The 17,090-nt window shown below is 55.4% G+C and overlaps 1 protein-coding gene across 6 annotated transcripts in view; it reads right to left on the reverse strand.

Moving 5' to 3' along the window:
* PRKAG2 (protein kinase AMP-activated non-catalytic subunit gamma 2) overlaps positions 1-17,090 on the reverse strand; it is a 263,354-nt gene that overhangs the window by 90,446 nt on the left and 155,818 nt on the right. For all 6 annotated transcript variants that reach the window (XM_045496234.1, XM_045496231.1, XM_045496230.1 and 3 more), the window contains one exon: positions 7,209-7,426. In XM_045496234.1, coding sequence (XP_045352190.1) covers positions 7,209-7,426 — 218 coding nt within the window. The remainder of the gene's footprint in view (positions 1-7,208; positions 7,427-17,090) is intronic.

Raw genomic sequence — 17,090 nt, forward strand, 5'->3', positions numbered from 1 at the left:
GCCCTTGGCTGAATAGAGTCGTCTTGTCCGAGGTTAACCCCCTCCCAGGAGAGCCGTCATCTAATGACTGGCTGATGTAAGTGGAGAAAGGCCTGGCTCCTTCACCCCAACTTGGGACAGCTCTGAGGAGCGTCCCCCTCCCCCTCACCGGTTTTAGCATTCCCCGTGGGTCTGCTGAGGACCTTGTCGAGACTGCACTGCATTTCAGCTTCTCCCTCAGGCCCTTCCGCCTCCTTCCTTTCTCTCCCAAGCATTGATCCTAAGAGTGCTTCCTAATAAACATCCTGCACATTCATTTCTGTCTAGAGTCAGCCTCTCAGGGAACATGAACTGCAGCGGCCACCTTTTTGGGAAATTACTCTCTGAGAAGTCCGCCATCTCAATGAGACTCCTCACATAGAGATAAATGAACTTCTAGACTCCAGGATGCTGTGTTCAGCTGCAGACGCAGCTGTGGAAACCCAGTGGTAAGACGCGTATGTGGTCGATCTCACAATTGGCCCACAGCCTCCACCTCTTCCCACGTCTATGCTCTCCACAGTGGGACTTCGTCACTTCTGCCTTGTTCTGTTGGCCAAAGCAAGTGAAAAACCCAGCCCAGCTTCAAGGGCAGAGGAAACAGACCCCTCAGGTAGGGGTGTACCAGTTCCACACCTAGGCCTCATGAAGACTTGTATACGCTTCCGTGTCTCCTGGAATCATGTCACTGCCATAAGAACAACTTGGGATAGCCTCCTGGGGGAGCAGAGACCACACGGAACCGAGGCGAGACATTCCAGCTGGGGTCACCCTGGCCCTACCAGATGCCAAGTGACCTGGTAAGTGACCGCAGACGTGTAAGCACAGCCAAGACCAGAAGGGTGCCCAAGCCAAAGTGAGGACCCACAGAATTGTGAGCCAAATAGACGGTTGCCATCTTACATCTTGGGGAGGTTTGTTATGGCAACAGAAGAGCTGATACAGCACGCGATCGTGTCGGATATAGGAGTCAACCAGGCAAGAGAAGAAGAGACCCCAGGCTGCAGCAGATACCTTGGGTTCCTTGTCATTGGCTTAGGAACTGACTCTGCTTCTAGGGACTCTGACCCAAGACACAGGTCAAGAGTGAAATTCCTAGAAGAAAAAGAGGGAGAGCACAGGAATGACTGTTGTGGAAAGGGCACCGGAGAAGTACTGAGCCCTCTCGTACCCTCATATCAAGTTGCCAACGCAACGGAAGACGGTTCTTCCACCGGTCCAAGACAAACACCTCCCACCACCCAAGGAATCTCACCCATTTCCTTCATAAGAGCGGAACCTAATGCTCGCCTTTTCCCTTCTGTCGTTAACCACTTCCCTCCTACTGACTCTGTCCCGATTAGTGCTTACATCTATTCCCATTTGTAGGAAGAAACCATCACCTCCATTCTAACAGCGACAGCCCTCTCTCCTCCCCTTCAAAGTCAGGACTCTTGAGTTACCTACATGAGAGACTTTTACTTCTTCACCTCTTTGTCATTCAACCCACGTTCAGTGGCTTACACGCTTGACCACAGTATTCTTGCCAGTGTTGTTAGTGACCTCAGTCCTTACATTCTAGGCCAGTCTACTGCATTTGGTGTCACTGGTCACTCCTCCAAATGCATGAAACACACTCCTTTTGCTTCTGTGTGTGCCTCCTTTTCTGCCTCATTTCAAGGCAGTTCGGAATTCTTTCCCTTTATTTGTTCCTTAAATGTCCATGTTTTTCTGGCTCTCTTCTCACCTACCATATGTTTTTGTGGATTATTTCATCTATGATCATGGCCTGAATTACCATTCATATTCTGATGATTCTCAAACTTTAAAAAATTTTTTTAAATGTTTTATTATTTATTTATTTTTTTTTTGAGAGAGAGAGAGAGAGAGACAAAGCATGATCAGGGGTGGGGCCGAGAGAGAAGGAGACACAGAATCTGAAGCAGGCTCCAGGGTCTGAGATGTCAGCACAGAGCCCGACGTGGAGCTCAAACCTACGAACTTTGAGATCATGTCCTGAGCCGAAGTCAGACGCTCAACCGACTGAGCCACCCAGGCGCCCCATGATGATTTTCAATCTTAATTTCTAGCTCCAGATGCACATATCCAACTGCCCTTTGGATACGTCCTCTTGAATGTTCCACGGACACCTTATCATACCACCACCCGAACACACAAACGTGTGCCTATACACACGCGTGCACCCCGCACGTGCATGCGCGCGCGCGCGCACACACACACACACACACACACACACACACACACACACACACAGGCACACACGCACAGCCTGCTCCTCCTTCTCCCCTGTTCCCTACCCCAGCAAGTGCAACTCCCATTCGTTCAGTTTCCTAAGGCAGAACTTCTGGAGGCGTCCTTGATTCTACTCCCCCCCCACCCCCCCGCCCCAGCTAATCAATCACAGCCTTCTAAATTCTTTCCAATTCAACCTCTTAAATAGCTCTTTACTTATTAACACTGGTCCACTTCTTTCCACCATCAGCTACCACCAGGCCCAGATGATTGCGCCCCATGTCTCATCTGAGCCCCTGTGCGACTCAATTTCAATCTCATTTCCACACCCACCCACCCAGAGCATCCAAACAGGCAAAGCTGATTATTGCTCTCGTCTGCTGAAAAAAACGTCCACTTCCTTCCTCTGGGATCGGTTCTTCCACTCACTCAGACTAGACTGGGTGTTTTCTTCCATAATAACAACACAGGTTCTATCAAACTCTCGTAACTATTCACCTGTCTGCACCCCCCAGATAGATGACTTTCCCGCCTGTGTGCAACGAGCCATTAGCTATTTCTTGAAGCCCTCCAGTGTACAATGTGCTGTTAATCAAGCAGTGAGTAGAACAAATATGGCCCTGCCTCACGCGAGCGTCTCACACATTTGTCACCTGCTCCCCCTTCCTGCGCACAGTTTCTGGCACATAGCAGTTGCTTCCTAAGTATGTGTCGAATAAATAAATAATAAAAATGAGTGCTATCTAGGGGGCGTCTGGGTGGCTCAGTCGATTCAGCATCCAACTCTTGATTTTGGCTCAGGTCACGATCTCACGGTTGTGAGATCGAGCCCCACGTCGGGCTCTGTGCTGACAGCGTGGAGCCTGTTTGGGATTCTCTCTGACCCTCTCTCTCCACTCCACCTCCCTCTCAAGATAAATAAATAAACGTCAAAAAAATGAGTGCTATCTACTAAAGACTAATTGCCTTTATCCCCATTCCAATTTTAGAGTAAGATTCATGGGAACACATTTTGTAAAACGGATCTTCAGGGTCAGTGTTTACAGAAAGTGCCTCTCTGTTCCAAAGGGCAGAGACAAATTATTTCTAAATATTTTTAGGCTGACAGAGTCATTAAGCGACTCACATTCCTCCAATGAAGATTATGCTGGTAGCCAATTATTGAAATCAGCCGAGCTCTTAAGGAACTTAGCACATAAAGACGATTGACACAGTTCAATGATAAAGAAGCACATTTTACATGAACTTGAAATGACCATCAGCCCTCCTGCTAAGGGGCTGCTCAAAGCAGAACAGACCCAGCAAGCAGCGGCTGTGGAGGCCGTGAGCAGGAGCTCCCAGACGCCTTGGGTGACAAAGGTTACAGATGCAATCAGGCCTGTCCCATGTCAGGGAGCCAGTGGGGACTCTGTCTTCCAATTTTGAAATGTATCATTTCACAACATAAGTGGAGAGCCTCTGGCGATCACCCTGATTTTCTGAAGCTCAAACTATATAAACGCTGTAGTCTTGTCTGAATCACTTTTTAAAAAAGAATTAGATGGGGGCGCCTGGGTGGCCTAGCCGGATAAGTGTCTGACTTCAGCTCAGGTCATGATCTCGTGGTTCGTGAGTTCGAGCCCCACGTCGGGCTCTGTGCTGAGAGCTCGGAGCCTGGAGCCTGCTTCGGATTCTGTGTCTCCCTCTCTCTCTGCCCCTCCCCTGCCACTCATGCTCTGTCTCTCTCTCTCTCTCTCAAAAATAAACACTAAAAAATTGTAGTGAAATATACATAATATAAAATTTACCATCTTAACCGTTTTTAAGAGTCCAACTCATGGTAGTGGTTTTTTTTTTTTTTAATTTTTTTTAATGCTTATTTTTGAGACAACGCGAGAGACAGAGTGCAAGCAGTGGAGGGGATAGACAGAGGGAGACCCAGAATCCGAAGCGGGCTCCAGGCTCCGAGCTGTCAGCCCAGAGCCCGACGCGGGGCTTGAACTCACGAACCGTGAGATCATGACCTGAGCTGAAGTCGGACGCTCAACCGACTGAGCCACCCGGACGCCCCAATGGTAGCGGTTTTAAGCGCATTCACACTGTTGTGCAACCAGCACCCCCATCATCTCCAAAACTTTTCATCTTCCCATACTGGAACTCTGTCCCCATGAAACGCTAACTCCCCATTCCTCCCCGCCCAGCCCCTGGCAGTTACCGTTCTATTTTCTGTGTCTCTGAATCTGACTACTCTGGGGACCTCATGCACGTGGAATCACACGGGACTTGTCCTTTTGTGGCTGACTTACTTCACTCAGCATCGTGTCCTCAGGGCTCATCCGGGTTGTGGCAGGTGTCAGGATTGCCTTCCCTTTTAAGGCTAAGGTCCCCTTGTACGGAATGACCACATCTTGTCTCTCGGGACGTCTGGATGATTGCTGAAACATTGCTGAAATGTCACACGCGCCATCAGCCACGTGCGGGGAATCGCGGGCCCTGACCGGGGCACGCATCACTGAGCGTGGAAGACAGCTGAAGACACTTCCTCTCTGGCCCCGGAACGACCTGGGAAATACCAGAAGGACCCCGGCCTGTGGGTCTCAACCATGGGCTTCTTGGCTGTGTGAAGTTTAAACAGCTAAGAACGCCGTTTTCCAGTCAATGTCCCAGGAAAAAAACTGGCATTGGCCCAAGAGCGCCCTCTGGATTCTCTCCTACTTAAACTCGGAAAGGCCGGCACAAAACTTCCGCAATCATGATCGCCGCCAGTGACCTAAACTGAAAATAACGGTTTTCTCTTCCAATCTCTGCCTCTTCCTAAACGGGGCCGTGCTATCAGGCATCACTAGTCAACGAGGAGAAACCGGTATTTTGAGACTTTGGCCTCTCTGCTGGTCACTTCTGTCTTTAGTCCTCCTCCTGCTCCCGGCCCCCACGGGCTCCCTCTGTCCCAGATCTCCTGTGTTAAATGCCCAGGAGACCCTTTCTAGATCGTCTCTCGCTCCCGCCCAAGAACGTGGGGGACCTTCCTCCGAGCGCCATAGCTCTCCGGGGCCAAGCCCTGTAGCCTGCCTCATCTGGGCTGTTCCTCGGCTTCCTCGGCTTCCCGTCTCCAGCCCACCTCCTAGTCTGCTGCTAGGTTCTGGACCCTCGGAGAGGGCCCGCGGCCCCGCTCCTTCTCTATGCTGCAGTCGCGCTCATTCCCGCCCAAGTCACGGCAAATTTTCTTCTCTGGAAGGCTCTCCCTTCACCTCCCCGCCTCTCATTTAAACCCTCCCAGTTACACAAGGCTCAGCTCACTGGTGCCACTGCACTGGGGCCTTCATGGCCCTTATCAGACAACAGCATTTCCCTTCTCCCCTCCTCTAGAGTGGACTATTTGCCTACTCTCCGTCCCCACTCGACCTCCTTTCTGCTTTTACTTAATGGCTTTATCTGAGCGTTCTTCTTCTTTTTTTTTTAAGTTTATTGTTTGAGAGAGAGAGAGACAGAAAGTGCCGTGGGGGAGAGGCAGAGAGAGTGGGAGAATCCCAAGCAGGCGCCACTCTCTCAGCGCAGAGCCCGACACGGGGCTCGAACTCGCCAACCGTGAGGTCATGACCCGAGCTGAAGTCGGACGCTTAACGGCCTGAGCCACCCAGGCGGCCCTGGTGGAGTGTTCTTCTGTTCCCGGTAAGACTGGAAGCCGAGAAGGCAGAAATAATACATTGCATTTTATCCCTCGGCACCCGGAACAATACTCTGCTAAGGGTACGCTCGTAAAGTCATCACCAAAAGAGCGAGGAGAACAGTGATGGTATCTTCTCTGCATGACAGACCCATGTTGGCGCCCCAAAGAGAACAACCCCAGTGGTTGGGTTGTGTCCCCCCAAACAGCTACGGAGAAGGCTTCCGCTCTGATGCCCGTGAGCGTGACCCCGTTTGGAAATAAGGTCTTTGCAGGCGTGACGAAGTAAAGACGAGCCGGAGCACGGCTGGGCCCTAATCCAGGATGAAGGGCGGCCCTACAAGAAGGGGGAAGCGTGGACACATGCAGACACAGGGCCCACAGCCACGTGAAGACCGAGGCAGAGGCTGGTGTGATGCGGCCACAAGCCAAGAAAAGCTGGGGCTCTCGGAAGCCTGAAGAGTCGAGGGAGGATCGTCCCCGCTAGAGACTTCGCAGGGAGCAGGGTCCTGCCCCAACCAGGACTTCAGACCGCCAGCCTCGGGTGCAGTGAGACAAGAGCTTCCTGTTCTTGTAAGCCACCCACCCCCCGAGTTCATGCGCTTTGTTACAGCGGCCCCAGGGAACGAATCCAGCAACCGAATACGACAGTTCCATCCACATAGACGGACTCCGGACACGCTTCTCGCACCCTTGCTGGGCCCAGGGATAACACTGGGTATCGACGTGCCTTCTACGAGCCAGGGTTGGAGGGCATCTCCACGCTTGGGGCCACCGTGCTGCTGGCGAGGGCCCGCGTCCTGCCACTAGGCTGGCTTCTCCCGCCGGGGTCCACTAGCCCCCCTCCTCGGGAGGGTGCAGGGGCCCCGGGGTCCCCCCCAAAAGCCTCACCTTTGCCAGCACGCTCCCCAAGCCAAATGCTGCCAACTTTGAAATCTCAACACTCGACAATAAAACTTCAATTCGACAAGCCTGTTGCTTTGCCTATGGCTTCTCCCTTGGGTTTCCCAATCATGATAAATTCAAATAAAGCTCTTAAGGGCTGATTTTTGTTCGTTGGTTGGTTGGTTTTTAAAGAAGCTGAGGCAAGAAACGCTTTCCGGTCACGCCGCAGACATGACCACTTTCCATTTAATTTCCATTTGCCCGCTGTGCCCTCAGCAGTTTTTGTTGTTGTTGTCGTTGTTTTTCCTCAGCCTGCGATTTATGATAAAATATACCAGAAAGGTCGGGGGTGCACAGCCTTGACGTCGGCTACGTTCATCCAGACTCTGCCCTCCCTCCCGACGCCTGGCGGCCCGGCCCACGGACTTACGGTTCTGGAGGAAGCATGGTGCGTGGGTGATGCTGATGGAGGCCCAGCTGTGCTCTGGAAGGAGGACGGGCAGTACCTCTGGCCTGTGTCCGGAGGGGAAGTGGAGGCATAGATGCGATTTTCCAGTCGCTCAGGCTCATGCTTGTAGGATTCGAGAGGAAACGTGTGCTGCTTGGCCGCTTGGGTGGGTGTCGACGGAGAGGAGGAGAGGCCTGAGGCTGAGGAGGAGACCACAAGAGCTGTTAGGAGTCTGGCTGAGACAGAAGAAGGCAAGAGAAGGGCTCTTCCGTTTCTAGGAGCCCCAAATCTCAAATGGCAAGAATCTAAATTATTAAATTCTGAATGTTGGGGACAAGCTCGTATCAATGTATTTTTTTTTTAATGATTAGTTTTGAGAGACAGAGAGAGAGACAGAGGTGAGCAGGGGAGGGGCAGAGAGAGAGGGAGACACAGACTCCGAAGCAGGCTCCGGGCCTCGAGCTGTCAGCACAGAGTCCCGACGCGGGGCTCGAACCCACGAGTCGAAGTCGGACGCTCAACCGACTGAACCACCCAGGTGCCCCTTTATCGACGTACTCCTCCCCTGCAGAGCGTGTGGCCAGAGCACGTGGAGTGGAACCAGGGTAGGGAAGTTCATAAAGTAGGCCACAGAGACAAAGGTCGATGTTGTGGCAGGTCACGTGACGACTAAGAACCAGACGACACGTGCGATGCCTGTCAAAAGGCGCAACCTGAATCTTGCCACCGTGAGTCTGCGGAGGCGAGAGTTGGCCACGAGGGTGAATGCTGAGGGGACGCGGGAGGAGGAGCAGGCCTGGGAAGGGGCCTCGCAAAGTGACAAAGTGAAAAGTCACACGGATAGGGACGAGCGGGAAGCAGATGCGGAGTGGGGGGGGGCGGGGCGCGGCAAAGAATTGCGGGGAGACCGTCCACTTCAACAGGGTGTGTGCCATCCAGGGGCCTGCCTCGGGCGGGCGGCCATCACTCCCGTCTAGCTGACTGTGCCATAAATCATCGTTGGGGCTATGCGTGTCCCCCAAATAGCTGTGTGGAAGTCTGCACCCCCGGCACTTGTGAATGTGACCTTGTTTGGAAAGAGGGTCTTTGCAGATGCCATCGGGTTACAATGAGGTCACGCTGGAGTAGGCTGGGCTCTTAACCCGACGGGACCGGTGTCCTTATAAGAGGAGAAGCCATAGAAATGGACACACACTCAGAGGAGAAGCCAGGTGACGAGAGAGGCAGAGACCGAAGTGATGCATCCCTAGGCCAAGGAGCACCAAGAGCCCTCGGCGACCAGAAGCTAAAAGAGGCACCAGAGGACGCTACCCAGGGTCTCAGAGGGAGCACGGCCCTGCTGACACCTTGGCTTTAGCCCAAACGTTAAGCCACGCAAGACAAAGCAAGGATGTCGGGAGGCGGAGCCCGAGGGTTACCTGCCGTGTCCCGCGTTCCAGACCCCTCTGCTCACACGGAGACACGTGTGCTCCCTTCTCTGCTTCCGTCCTCGCTCCCCGGAGGGGCCTCCCACTCCTCAGGAGTCAGTTCAACCGACCTCCTTTTCCTGACGCCACGGCCTGTGGCTTCTCGCTCCCCCGGACCCAGGAGCACGTCGTATCTGTGCAGCACGTGACCAGGGAACGAGAAGATATTTCACGCTAAAGCCAAGTGTGAAACCGTGTCAGTCTTCTGTCCCCAACAGAAGCCGCCCTTTGTCTGTGGGGCAGGGGCTCTGGGCCACACTGCTGGGTCCCCACAGCAGCCAGCGCCGGCCTGGTGAAGGGAAGGAAGGTTCCCGGAAGACGCTTGCCCCAGCAGGCAAGGCGGGACAAGAGAGCACGAAGGGCCTAAGGCGCCAGCTCAGCTCGCGTCTTCTCTGCCTCCCCGAGCCCGGAGAGCGTGGGGGGCACGTAGGTCCCTGGTGGGCATTTCGGAAGGAACCCGTCGAAGGAGGAGCGTCGTCTTCTAGGGAGCCGCTCTTCCCGCGAAGCCATCCCGAGTGGGAAGGCCCGCTCCAGGCGGACCCCCGGGAGGCAGGTGACAGCAGGAGACAGAACACTCTAGCACCCACGGGTTTGTGGGTCTCAACTTAAGGCACAAAAAGGCCTCCAACAGGACAGCCCCCGACTCTTAAAAACAAAAGCTTTCCCCCAGAGGCCTTGAGAAGGCAGGCTTGCTGCGAGGCGGGGCTGGGGGTGGGGGAGGAAGGGGAGAGAGGATGAAGCATGGGGGATCTGGGGGGGTCTCCAGCTGGTGGGGGGCAGGGGGAGACGGGAAGGGTCCGGCAGGCAGGGGGAGACAGGGGCCGCCTGGCCCAGGTCTTCTCTAGCGTCACGGCTCCAACGCTCCCCGGCGATGCCCGCGGAGCGGCGAGGGACGAGGATGCCAGCCAGGGGGCTCCAGGGGGTGCGCCTGGGTCATCAGAGGGCTCGGCTGGGGAGCAGCGGAGGGGGCTGCTTTGTGGAGCCCCGCCTCCCCGGGCTGGTGGCGCGTCCTTCCCTGGCTCTTGCAGCGAGAGTCCTCAGCTGGCCCGCTAGCCCGGCCCGTCACAGCGTGGCCCAGAACAGGCCAGTTCCCACGGCACCGTCGAGCAGGGAATTCTGTGTTCTGCGCTCCCAATGCTCCCCCGGCCGCTGGACACAGAGGCCACCCCCCCCCCCCCACCCCGGTGCTTTCCGAGGCCGAGTGCTGGAGACCCAACAGAGGTGCGGAGAGGGACGGGGAGCCGTTGGGACTCCAGGCTGGGGCCACCAACCACGTTCTAACAGCCTGTGAGAGGCCCTCCGGCGAAGCCCCCGTAGGGGTCTTGGCTTTCCGCGTGAAGGAGGGACAGGCCCAGCGACGCCCAGCACCCCTCGGTGCCGAAGCACCCGTGTCTGTCCGAACACAGGGCACAATCCAGACCAGCCCCTCCATCTTGCCTGTGACTTTCCTCCCAGATCCGGCTCATACTGGCTCAAACCACACCTACAGAGGAGCGTTCCGAGGCACGGACAAATCACGTACCCCTGTGGAGGCACTTTGGCAACATCTAGCAAAGCTACACATGCACATGCTCCTTGGCCCAGCAGTCTGCTTCTGGGATTTCCTTCCACAGACGTAGGGGCAGAATTGCTAAACGGCGAGCGTGTGGGGTCCTTCGTTACCGTGGTGCTTTTATTTTTTTATTATTTTTTTAAATGCTTATTTATTTTTGACAGAGAGAGACAGACAGAGCATGAGCAGGGGAGGGGCAGGGAGAGAGGGAGACACAGGATCTGAAACAGGCTCCAGGCTCTGAGCCGTCAGCACAGAGCCCGACGCGGGGCTCGAACTCACAGACCGTGAGATCGTGACCTGAGCCGAAGTCGGACGCTCGACCGACCGAGCCACCCAGGCGCGCCCCATACAGTGGTGCTTTGGAAAGCAGGGACTGGAGGGCCGCCTGGGTGGCTCAGTCCCTTGAGCATCAGACTCTCGATTGCAGCTCAGGTCACAATCCCAGGGTCTTGGGATCAAGCCCCGGGTCAGGATCCACACAGTGTAGACCCTGCTTAAGATTCTCTCTCTCTCCCTCTAAAAATAAATAAGGAAACAAACAAACAAAATTACGCAAAAATTAAAAATGAAAATACAATACAAGAAAACAAAATAAAGTAAAAGCAGAGATTGGAGACGCAGGTGCTCATGGGCGGGAAGAGGCTAACGCGATGACCGCATATCCACAGGGATGGCCATGGCTCCCCGACGGGGCAGGACGAGCTTCCTCATCCTTACCTCGGAGACGCGGCGGCAAGTGAAAAGGCAAACCCCAGAGCCATCCGTAGAGAATGAAACCATTTCGGGTCCCAGAAAAGGGGATGGGAATGTATATACGTATCCGTCCGCGTGTGTGGAGTGTCTGGGGAAGGCTGTGAAAGCCCTGGAGGCGGGAACGGCTGGCAGAAAACACTGTCATAGTGCATCCTTTGTCATTTTACAGCTTTCGTATCACGTGGATGTGCCCTCCATTCAGAAAATTACTTTCTCCAGCCCCGATTCTGCATTTGAGCCAAGAGGCTGGCTAACACCGAATGTAAGCGTCTCCTGCCCCCTGCCCTGATCCCAGCCGCCCCCACCAGCCCTGAGGGGAGGTCTGTGTCCCCACCTGCATGAAAGCACTCCGAGGGCGGGCCTGGGCTCTCTCTCTCTCTCTCTCTCTCTCTGTCTGCAAGAAGCTCTCCCATTTACAACATTCTTCAGGGATCAAGCCCAGTCACCATGAAGGAAGGGACAGTCATAGCTGGTAGAATTCCTTGCGAGCTCTTTGGACCTAGAATGTTCATTCCTACGTGTGAATAATTAAAGAGAACAAGACTGAGCAGCTTGCCACCTAAGAGGGCTCTTGAGAGCAAAAATGCTCTTGAGAGCAAAAATGGCGGCTCCCGCTTCTCCTGTGGCTCGGCCTCTGTGGGCGGTCCCCACGTGAGTCCTGGAAGGGTCCTAAGCCCGTGCTGAGCGAGGGCAGGAAGGACGGCGGAGAAGACACGCAGCCCTAGACACAACCTTGCTGCGCTGTCCGCAGTGAGGAGACGACGGGTGGGCTTCCCGTCTGGTGGCGGGAGCGACTGGTTTCTGGGGGAACGGCGTGATTCTCCGTGCCCCCCAAGACAGCGCCTCTCACCGAAATCTTTCCAAGTTCAAAGGATCCTTCCACCTTGCCACCTGGCCTCCTCTCAGAGTGGGTGGTCTTGCTGCCGAAGACAGAAGGATGCTCTGGACTCTGGGGGGAGGGGGGCGCGGGGAGAGAATGACCCTTCCGGAAAGTGGGGCTTCACAGGCCGGCAGGCAGGAGAGCTTAGAAAACACTGGGTGTGGCAGAGAAGGGAGAGGCGGGTGGGAGGGAAGGGGGTCCCGGAGGAGAGTGGGCTTGGGGCTCTGCGGGATTCCTCCCACGGGGTGGCCTGGCATAGGCAAGGGTGGGCCTCGTCCAAACGTGTTTCTCTTCCGCCCCAGCCGGCAAGAGCGGAGACGGGTGAGGCGGGTAGAGAGAGGAGACTTCTAGTCGCTTCTCTGCTGTTTCACCCGGGCAGGGAGGGGGCATCCTACAAAGGAAGGCGGGGCGGTTCTGCATAGACGAATCCAGCCGCACGCGACAGAATCAGGACGGTCCTCACCGAAAGAATCCTAGCCAGGGGGAATCGGCAGTGAGGGAGTCCTAAACTTGTCCCTCTTTTGTCGACCGGTGTCACAATTTATCAACAAAGAGGGGAGTGGGCCCGTGCTGCCACAATCCCCCAGTATCCTGGAAATCGACCAACGTCTCTCCCAATCACAGGGCAAACTGCCAGAGCGCGATCGTTCAGGAAGGCCACGGTCTACCCAGCCGGCTGCCGGGGGCCAGGCCCGTGCAGGCGCGGAGGAGGGGGCAGGTTCCCGGGAAGCAGACGACTCCCACTTTTGAGACCCGCTTGGGGAAACTGGGGCGACACCACACCGAAGCCCAAACCAGGCACGCCCCGTGGTGAGCCCTGGAGTGAAAAGCGTGTAATGCTAACCCAGGAGGGGCTCGGAGAAAGGGCGGGAAAGCCCGGCGGAGACACCAGGAGGGAGCCGGGCCCGCGCCTCGGAAAATAAAACACATCTGCCCCCGATCAGGCGACTTTCCGAAGGGCCCAGACAAGACCGGGCTGTGGCCACGGTACCCAGGGCACAGATAGGTTTCCCCCGCTGTGCTCTTCTGAGAAGGCTTTCCTTCTTTCTTCTGCTTCTTAAGGACTTTGTTTAGAGCTGCTGTCGGCCTCCGAGAGCGAACAATGCCTTTGATTTTCCTGGGGCGGCAGCCAGGATAAGTGAATAGGCACACTGAGCCAACAGAAATGGCTCCTGGCAGCCACGCAAGACATCAGGCAAGTGGCTCCAGACACCAGGGAGCCATGAGCTGGTGACTTCACAGGGCCAGGCCGCACTGGCATGAGCTACGTCTAGAGAGGCGGGGGAGGAGACAGAACAGCGGTGCCCCTGGGAGCAAGACGGCAGGGGTCTGCGGAAGGACAGCAATGCGGGGAGGAAGGAGGAGGCCCTTGTGCAAATCAAGGCCCTTGAGCAAACCAAGCCCTTGTGTCGGGAAACATAAACCAGGTAGACCAGATGGCTGCGTGCTGGGCGCGGGCACACGTGCCCCCTTCCCCCTGCCCTTGGGCAGCACACGGTCTGAATAACAAGAGAGAGGAGAAAATTCATCTTGTTCCTGATCTTAAACGTCCTCGCTGACCGCTGTCCCAGGAGAAGAGCAAATATTCAATATGCATCGGGTGGGAGACTCGCTTATATGCAGTTTTTAAAAAAATTATTATTATTTTTTAACGTCTATTCATTTTTGAGAGAGAGAGAGAGCGCGCGAGTGGGGAAAGGGTGGGGAGAGAGGGAGACACAGAATCCGAAACAGGCTCCAGGCTTCACGCTGTCAGTGCAGAGCCCGACGCGGGGCTCGAACTCACGAACCGCAAGGTCGTGACCTGGGCCGAAGTCGCCCGCTTAACCGACTGAGCCACCCAGGCGCCCCGCGAATCTGGGTTTTCTAAAGTTCCCCAGGTGGTTCAGTGGCCAGACAAGTTCTGAACCGTTAATTGAATATAGACTCCTCATTCTGTAGGTAAGAAACTTCTAGAAGAAGTTCTTCCCATTCTTTGTGGCCATGTAGAACCAGGGCCTCAGCTCTCTCTCTCAGTCTCTCTCTCTCTCATAGCTCTCTTCTTCAAGAGGGGGAGTTCTCTTCTGAGTCCCAAGCCCCCTGCCTGGTCTCTGAGGGAAATCCTTCTTCCCACCGTCGACGGCAGTCGACCACCTCACCCACCCCAGCCGGGTCCCCCTCTCTCTCTTAGGGGTTAAGTTTCCAGACTCTCGTCTCAGGACTGGCCTAGGATCTCCTTACAAACCAACGGCTTTGACCCTGGCCATCCTTGACTTTACTCTCAATTCACATGTCGACTGGAAGTCGGGTTTTAGGCTGCAAGTTTTGCTTATAGGCTCCAAGAATCTGTTTTGCAATCTTTTATCATTGAAACTATTCAAAATATGTTGGAGGCTGTCTAGAGTCATTTGGGAATCAAAGCGTTATGGTAATCCAGTGGGTGAAAAATTCTTTCTCTAAAGAAAACACAAAATTCTTTTAGGACATTTTCTGAGGTTCTTATTCTCCTAGAAGGAATCCAGGAAAAACTAGTTTTACACGGCTGTGCACACCCAGTAGGGGCCTGGACCTAGGTATTAGGTAATGGAGTGGGCTCAAGCATGTTGATAGTTGCATAGGTAAACTGGAAAAGGACACAAAACGAAAACAGGCACTGACTCTAGATCAGTCCCCATAGTGTGGTCCCTACAGCCTCTGGTGTTGCCCTGGCCTTTAGAAGAGCTGTGCCCTCAGGGGCGCCTGGGTGGCTCAGTCGGTCGAGCGTCCGACTTCGGCTCAGGTCATGATCTCGCGGTCTGTGAGTTCAAGTCCCACGTCGGGCTCTGGGCTGACAGCTCAGAGCCTGGAGCCTGCTTTGGATTCTGTGTCTCCCTCCCTCTCTGCCCCTCCCCTGCTCATGCTCTGTCTCTGTCTCTCTCTCTCTCTCTCAAAAATAAACATTAAAAAAATTAAAAAAAAAAAGAAAAGAGAAAGAGCTGTGCCCTCTTCACACTCACCTGCAGGTCCGAGGTCTGCTTCGTGAACCCGAAATATAACCCCTGCTACTTTAGCAAAGCATAGGTGCCTTTTGATGTTGAAGCTAAAAGTCAATCCTTGGGGAAAGGAAGAGAGGAAAAAAAATTCCGCAGTCGCTTTGTAAGAGGGAGACATTCTAGAACAATCCACCTCCCATCTAAAACAGATTCTGAAAAGCAAGTCGCTAAGCATTTGCCAACGAAGGGGCAATAGCTACGCGGGTCCCTTCTGCCGACGATCTTTGTGGAATCGTGAAAGCAACAGGTGTTTGATACTGTGTAGACTGCTTGGGCTGCATGTGACAGAATCAGGATAGTCCCCACCAAAAGAATCCCAGCCAGGGGGAGTCGGCGCTGAGGGACCTCAGCAGACAAACATCCCGTGGCCTCATTGTACAGTGGAGGAAACGCCGGCCCTGAGAGGTGAAGTGTCAGGCCCGAGGGCAGCAGCTGGGTCGGAAGCCGGACCACGCGCTCTAGAGCCATCGCTTGGGTCTCTAGACCCTCAGCCCGGGGCTGTGAGAGCTTTCGGACACCGGCTTCGCACCCACGGAGTCCCAGGGAGGAGACCATCTGTGTCGGCGAGAGAAAAGAGCAGGAGTTCGCCCAGGAGGACGGCAGGTGCGTGGGGTCAGAGGTGGGAGGGTGAGACCCAAGAGTACCCCTGGGACCCACAATGCTGCACGCGGGCTCTCACTGGCCGGCCCCAGGCTCTTCCTTCCGTGTCCACCAGCTGCCCCCCTCCCTCTGGCAGGCTGCACGGAAGGCGTGGACAGCGACAAGCCGTGGCCAGGACATATTGGATGTGGGGCAGGAGGAGCTAGGGTTCCTTCCTGGGTCAGTACGGCGACCGTCACTTCCTGAGAGCACACAGGAGAAGAACACTAATTCAGTAAGAGAGCCGCGGAGTCGCCAGGTGCCCAGTGGGCAGGGGGAAGGCTGTCTGGCATTGGCCAGAGGCGGGGCTGGAATATTTCTGGGCAGGAGCCCCCCCCCCCCCCCCCGCCCTGCTCGGATGCACTCCTAGGTCAGGACTAGATTTCCGCGCAAGTTCAGATGAGTCTTTCTAACCTCCATTTCTCCAAGATGCCTGTTTACTGCAGTGTGGTTCCGGCCAATTGTTCCGGCAAAGCCAGCCTGTCCCGGGCGCGCGGTGTCACCATGACGTAAAACAGCAGATTCGGCAGAACTCTGCTGATTTGGGAGCGCAGGGAGGGTCGAGGCCCCCAGGCCCCGAAAGCAACCAGTAGCTATGTCCGCCGAGGGACCCTCACGGGGAGAAGAGGGAGCCAGAAGATTGGGTGGAAAATCAGCGTGGATAACCAAATCAGGGGAAGCCAGTGACCATGCCTAACCAGGACCCCGGCACGTGGAAGCTTCCAGAGCGGGCTCTGAGAAGCAGAATCTTTACCTTGAGTTTTTCCTACACTTTCCATGATTTGGGCCTCTTAAAAAAAAAAAAAAAAAGTTTCTTATTTTGAGAGAGAGGGCAAGCGGGGGAGGGGCAGAGAGAGAGAGAGGGAGACAGAATCCCACGCAGGCTGTCAGCGCAGAGCCCAACGCGGGGCTCGAGCTCGTGAACCGCGAGGGCATAACCTGAGCTGAAATCAAGAGTCGGATGCTGAGCTGACCCAGCCCCCCGGGGGCCCCACAGTTTGGGCCTTTTGAATCGAAGCGGTACCCCTGATGAGAGCTCCTCCCTCCCACAGACTGTGGGCTCAGGCTGCTGGGGACGTGTGCCCCTGCCAGCTACGCTCGAGGCCCCACCTCGGAGTTTCCCCGGCTGTTTAACCTTACCCTCGAGGGCGCTCCCAGATCCCCCCCTGCCTCCACGCTCTGGACCCAATAGCAGCGACAAGGGGGTGTGGGTACCTAGAAAGTGCTCTGAACCACTGTCCCCTCCCTGAGGGACGTCTCGGGTGGTTTCCAGATGTCTACGACACTCTGTTCTATCATTGATGCCATCTACCAATGATGGCATTCAGGCCTCGGGAGCATGCTTTCCAGACCTCGGCTTTGGAGGCCACGTTCAGCGAAGCGGGACGGGGAGGCAGAGGCTGGGGGCCGGGAGACGGTCTGTGGGTGAGCGACTCCGGCCCGTCTGTCGCCTGCCCGCTGGGTCTCCGGGCAGGCCAGGTGGTGGCCAGCAGCCAGCTGTGGGCATTCCCTCCCCGGGGTGCTGGCTGCCGCCGGCTGCCACGGGACTCCGACCGGGGC

This window comes from Leopardus geoffroyi, chromosome A2, assembly GCF_018350155.1.
Source record: "Leopardus geoffroyi isolate Oge1 chromosome A2, O.geoffroyi_Oge1_pat1.0, whole genome shotgun sequence".
NCBI lineage: Eukaryota > Metazoa > Chordata > Mammalia > Carnivora > Felidae > Leopardus > Leopardus geoffroyi.